This window comes from Egretta garzetta, unplaced genomic scaffold (genome assembly GCF_000687185.1).
Source record: "Egretta garzetta isolate BGI_Z169 unplaced genomic scaffold, ASM68718v1 scaffold1938, whole genome shotgun sequence".
In the NCBI taxonomy this organism is placed as follows: Eukaryota; Metazoa; Chordata; class Aves; order Pelecaniformes; family Ardeidae; genus Egretta; species Egretta garzetta.
The window spans coordinates 1-6,384 of NW_009260558.1; the positions used below are offsets into that span (position 1 = coordinate 1).

General features: G+C 50.2%; 1 protein-coding gene across 1 annotated transcript; it reads left to right on the forward strand.

The window, feature by feature from the left end:
- Positions 1 to 530: 530 nt before the first annotated feature.
- Positions 531 to 1,442, forward strand: LOC104131449 (olfactory receptor 14A16). The gene has a single exon (XM_009644613.1). The coding sequence runs from the start codon at positions 531 to 533 to the stop codon at positions 1,440 to 1,442; it is 912 nt and encodes a 303-aa protein (XP_009642908.1).
- Positions 1,443 to 6,384: the final 4,942 nt, after the last annotated feature.

Here is a 6,384-nt window from a genome sequence, read left to right on the forward strand (position 1 = left end):
TCTAAGCCACAGGCAATCCTCCTCCCTCTCAGGGCTCTCTTCTCCCTGAGTGCAGCAGAAATTTTAAGGTTTCTGACATGCAAACCCACTTCCCAGAGTGGGAGGGGGAGCTCGAAAAACCCAAACCTATCAAACTGCCTTCTGCCATCTCTCATGACATGAGAAATCACCTCAGCACTGATAGTGCAGATGTTGAGAAGTCCTTTTGCATTACAAGCGGTTCCATCTGACAAAATCGAACACTAGGACTACCTCCTGCCCGCACTGTTCCCATGAACCCACTGCTTCACCGCAGGGCTGACTCATTTTCAGTCAGTGGGCAGAGGCTCAGCTCCTCAGAAGACACCCACCCAGCACCAAACAGAGCTGCAGCCATGGAGATGAAGAAAGGTCTCCTAGAAAAGGCAAAGTGGGTGTATGTAGCAGCAGGGTCTCTGGGACAAATGGCTTTGATGTTGCTCAGAGAAGAGTCTCCAAACTTGGCATTTCCTTTTTCATTCTGAACAGTGCTGCATTCTCAGAGGAAGCAAATGTCCAACGACAGCTCCATCACCCAGTTCCTCCTCCTGGCATTCGCAGACACACGGGAGCTGCAGCTCTTGCACTTCTGGCTCTTCCTGGGCATCTACCTGGCTGCCCTCCTGGCTAATGCCCCCATCATCACAACTGTAGCCTGCTATCACCACCTCCACACCCCCATGTACTTTTTCCTCCTCAACCTCTCCCTCATTGACCTGGGATACATCTCCACCACTCTCCCCAAAACCATGGCCAACTCCCTGTTGGATACCAGAGCAATTTCCTATGCAGGATGTGTTGCACAGGTCTTTCTCGTTTCCTTCTTGCTCGGAGCAGAGTATTATCTTCTCACTGTCATGGCCTATGACCGCTACATTGCCATCTGCAAACCCCTGCACTACGGGACCCTCCTGGGGACCAGAGCTTGTGTCCACATGGCAGCAGCTGCCTGGGGCACTGGCTTTCTCAATGCTGTGCTGCACACGGTCAATACATTTTCAGTGCCACTCTGCAAGGGCAATGCTGTAGAGCAGTTCTTCTGTGAAATCCCCCAGATCCTCAAGCTTTCCTGCTCAGATGCCTACCTCAGGGAGGTTGGGCTTCTTGTGGTCAGTGGCTGTTTTGTCTTTGTGTGCTTTGTTTTCATTGTGCTGTCTTATGTGCAGATCTTCAGGGCCGTGCTGAGGATCCCTTCTGAGCAGGGACGGCACAAAGCCTTTTCCACGTGCCTCCCTCACCTGGCTGTGTTTTCCCTGTTTCTCAGCACTTCATTTTTTGCTTACCTGAAGCCCCCCTCCATCTCTTCTTCATCCCTTGATCTCGTTCTGGCAGTGCTGTACTCGGTGGTGCCTCCAGCAGTGAACCCCCTCATCTACAGCATGAGGAACAAGGAGCTCAAGGATGCACTGAAGAAGCTGATGTAATCAGTGGTCTTGCAGCAGTAATATGATGCCCCTGTCTCTTCACAAGGTTTTTCACTTCATATTGAGATTCTCCTGTGCTTTGGGCATTTTATCTGTGATAACCATGTTGTCCAGGAATGTCTGCAGCCACTCCACTTCTCCAGAGACATAAAACCAGCCTGTCTGACACAGAGGCCTTCCTACATGTGGCTGTCATGATGGCCTCCTGTGTCATATCTCTGTAATAAAAAGGGATTTCTTCAGGGCAGATGCCTGGATGTTGGCTTTTTCTTCCAAACCTGAGGTCAGGAATAGGCTGAAGAGGGTGTCCCCACGAGGCTGTGCTGCTTGTGCTTGGGTTCTCCATGTGCACAGTCCCCTGAGAGAAGTCTTTCTGGGGCAGTGCCATCCCTGGACAAGAGCAAGGGAGCAACTCTGTGGTTCCAGGAGGTGATAAATGGCAAGGAGAGACCAATTTCTGTGTGCACCAGCTCAGGGCAGGCTGTGCTGTTGCTGGGGCAGCAAGAGCAGCCTGAGGACCCCCTGAGTCAGGACTCATGTTCTGGGGAGAGGGGCGAGCTTAGTGGGGCTCTGCCACTTGGCGATCAGGATCTCATGGACACAAGGGGAGACACTGGCCCCTGTCTCATGCTATGATGGGCCCTCAGCACTGGGGACGATGGGAAAGGCTGACAACCCTCTGTGCCCCTTAGAGGGCCCTTTTGAGGGGCTGTGGGGTGAGTGTCCAGAGCTCTGCTGCACCCTGGGGTGGGCACTGCTGTGGGGCCAGCCCAGGCTGGGCTGCTCTGGTGGGCTGGGCTGCGGAGAGGGCAGGGGAGGTGGGGAGAGCTGGGGAGGGGCTAGTCTGGCCAGGAAAGTGCCTGGGAGAGGAAACCCCTTGGGTAGAGCTCAGCTGTTTGAGCGTGCATGGTGAGGGCACCCAGCAGGGTGCTCCTGCTGCAAAGCCAAGTGACACAGTGCAGGAAGCAAGGCACCGGATGTGCAGTAGAGAGGGGTCCGGTCTGTGATGTTTTCTGGACTCCCCAGGGAAGCTGTCCCAGGGCAATTTTCCCTGACCACTCCACACACTGGCCGTTTCCATCTCTGGCCGTACACCCCAGTCCTGAGAAGGGACTTTTGCTGCATGTTAACCCCCGTCCTCCACTGGGGCATTGGGATACCCAACTCCAGTGCCATTATTAACAAAAATGGAACCAGTTTCCTACTGACATTGATTTCACACCAAGTCCCACAGCTCTTGCCACAGCTGGCCTCTCAGCCAAGCCCATTCTCAGAGAGCTTCAGTAAGATCAGTTGCTCACGGCCTTGCCTCAGCAGATACTGAAAAACTCCACTGATGGAGATCCCACCAACTGGCCTGGGTCCTTGCTCCAGTGTTTGACTCTGAGGGATTTCTCAGAAATTGCCAGCTCTCTCAGCCTCTCCTTGTCCACAGTGTTCTCCAGGTCCCAACCATCCTTCTGGCCTCTGCAGGACTTGCTCCTGCCTTTCAGGGTCTGTCTTGTGCTGGGGAGCCCCATACTGGACGCAGCATTCCTGATGATATCCTGTAGGGGGTTAGCCTTGGCCAGCAGCCAGACACCCACCCAGATGCTCACCCCCTTGCCCTCCTCAAAGTTATGGGGAGGGGCAGCATGGGCAAAGGAGTTTAAAGGCGTTTAAAATGCTCACGGATCAAGACAAAGACTGAGAGATCACTTACCAATTACAAATTTATTGTCAAAATAGATTTGGATAGTGAGAAATTATGATAAAAATATTAAAGATCATTCCCTACCCCACTTCTTTTTTTCTTTTTCTTCTTTTTTTTCCCCCCAGGCTCAAATTATTGCTTCAGTCCAGCACTGAGAGGCACAAAGGGGGTGGGAAATGGGGGGTTACAGTCAGTACATAACAGTTCAGCTCTGCCACTCCTTCCTCCTTACACTATTCCCTTTCTCAGCACGGGTCTTCTCCACAGGATTCCAAGGTATTTGTTGTCAAGGACAGGCGGTGTTCATTTATTTCTGTCTGAATACTCACAGAATATGTCTGTCCTTTATACTCGCAGAATAGTTAAGGTTAGAAGCGACCTCTGGAGATCACCTAGTTGAGAAGCGCCTTGTTGGGCTGAGGCAGCGTCAGCTAGCGCAGGTTGTTCAACACCTTGTCTAGGTGGGTTTGGAATATCTCCATGGATGGAGGCTCCACAACCTCTCTAGGCAATCTGTTCCAGTGTTTGACCACCCTCACAGTCAAAAAGTGTGGATTTCAGATGGAATTTCATGTGGGTTTAGCTGTGTCCATCTTGTTACTAGGAACTGCTGAGTTTGGCTCAGTTGTCTTCATGCTCTCCCATCAGGTATTTATACACATCAAGAAGATATACACATTTTAGCAGCCCGTTTGTCCTATCCCATGAGCTTGAGGATAGTAGGGCGTGTGAAACACCCATTGTATCCCTTCACCCTTTGCCCATTCCTGCACGACCTGGCAGTAAAATGACTACCATGATCTGATGGAATGGACTGGGGTTTAGGCAGATAACCAGACCATAGCTTTAACCCTTTCACTGTGTTGTCCCCAGTCATTCTTGCAACAGCCACTGCCCTGTACAGCACTGACTGTAAGCAGAAATGATCTCGTTACACAATTCCCGGGCAACTGGTCAACGCCTGCCTCCAGCTTTGAAAAGTTCTTTAACTCCTAAACGATGGCGCTTCGCATGTAACAACTGGAACAGGTGTCCCCACTTTTCCTCTTTGGCTTCTGCCACCATCATCGCTAATCAGGTTAGTGAACTATGTGATTATTCCAGATGTGTGCTGGATGATTCCCCTCTTGGTGTGCAGCTACCCATCCCACCAAGAAAGTTCCCTGTTTGGCAAGATTTGAGATCTCCTCCCATTTTTCACTTTGCCACACGGGTACCCAGTTAACCTCCCACTGATTCTGTTGCCAGAGGGGAGCCACTCCCTGCACCCTTTAAACAGCACATATCCCCCGTTCTCAGCTTCTTTCTTTATTGCACTCTAAACAGCTGTCAGTTCCCCTACTTGGGCACTTCCCTCACCTACTGTTATGATTCCATCTCCTGAGTCAACAGGTAGGGCTACTGCTTGGTACTTCCAAATTTTTCCTTCTCTTTTAGAAGATGCATTGGTGAACCACACATTTTTTAGATGAGACTCAAATGGAGGAGCAGGTTTTATGTGTGAAGGAGGAGGTTCTATGTCTGGGTGGTCAGAGGGTGAATCTTGTATTTGGAGCACTTTGGGCGTTCCCTCTTCTGTCCGTCCTGTGTGCCAATAGTGATCTCATTGCACATACCACTTCCTCACTGTTTCTTGCTGTGCAACCCCTGCAGGAACAGGGGCTCCAGCCAGCATTGGTTTCAAGACTTTAAATGGCCCTCACAAAATGATTGGTTGCTGCCGTATACTTTTTTCCTGCCTCCTACAAAGCTAGGTTGACCACAAAGAGACCCTTCTCCCAAATCAAATAACATTTCTCTGCATCTTTGAAACTGCACAAATAAAACCCTATAGGACAAATCAGGACCCCCCAGTCCATGTTACCACATATGTATGGATAATCCATGGGTTGCAAGACCCCACTCGATACGGAGTGGATCTGTTGGCTGTATTGGCCATAAGGCCTGATATACCCCAGCCTCAAAAAGTAACAACTTCAAGGCTTCTTCATGAATAGGGTTCCAGTCCCAGGGAGCCCATTTGCATGTTAAATCATGGAGGGGGTGAGCTGCAGTAGAAAAATTGGGAATATGTTTGCTCCAAAACAAGGTTAAGGCATGTTGCAGTTCCTTCCTATTTTCAGGCATTTTCACCTGCTCAAGGGTAGTTAACATTTCAGGGGGAATGCACACCATTCGTCCTCTCCACCAGACACCCAGGAACTTTACTTCTGAAGAAGAGAGCTCTACTTTCTCTGCTGGGATCTGGAGCCCCAAACCCTCCAGGTCAGAAATTATTTTTCTTTGGGTCTTTCCTACTAAACTGGTATCAGGGCCGCCGATCAATATATCATCGATATATTGATATACCTTAGCTCCCTCCTCTGGGGTAATCCGGGCAAGCTCCTGTGGCAGTGTGTAGTGGGCGATGGTATGTGAGTGGCAGTATCCCTGACGTGTAAAGGTAAATTGTATCCCTTCCCAGGTAAAAGCAAAGCGGTCCCTGTCCGCTTCCTGCAAGGGGACCATAAAACCATGTCTGTCACATCAACAGTAGCTAGGATTTGGTGGGCAACAAGCCCAAGAACAAGTTGTACTGTTGCTATCAGCTTGGCCACCTCAGGCACTGCAGCTGTTAGGGGACATGTATTAGCATTTAAGCACCGATAGTTGACTGTTAATTGACATTTCCTGTTTGGTTTGCAGACTGGTCACACCAGGGAATTATAAGGGGAGTGAGTTGGGATGATTACTCCCTGTTCCTGTAACTCGGTTATTACAGGGCAGTGCCCTCTCTCACCCCTAACGGTAAGGTATAAGGTTTCACATTAACTATTTTTGAAGGTGGGAGCACAGGCAGCCACTGCAAAAGCCTTATCAAAGCCATAGGGAGTCCAAACTTCCATTCCCTCCCTTTGGAGTCTGTCGATGCTCTCCCTTTCAGTAAATCGAGCCCCACAATATTTGTAGGTAAATTTCCTAGTATCAGAGTGAGCTCTGTTGCGGTGTTGTCTCCAGGCAACCAACACTTAACTCGAGATGCCAGCTGTAGTTTAGAATTTGTAAAGATGTCTGTCACCCAGACACATTTCCACATCCGTTCAGAACGCCACCATCTGAGTATCCATATCTACTGAGAATGTGACTGGGGTCTTAAAGGGGCCTAGGGGAAAGGGAATTAACAGGTCCCCTTTCTCACTTTCTGTGAGCCTCCTTAAGCGAGGATCCACTGGCTGGCCCCCGGCTTCCTTACTGGGGGCCGGCGCAGGC

Coding starts and splice junctions, on each gene's coding strand:
- LOC104131449 (XM_009644613.1), top strand. CDS start 531: ATGTCCAACGACAGCTCCATCACCCAGTTCCTCCTCCTGGCATTCGCA.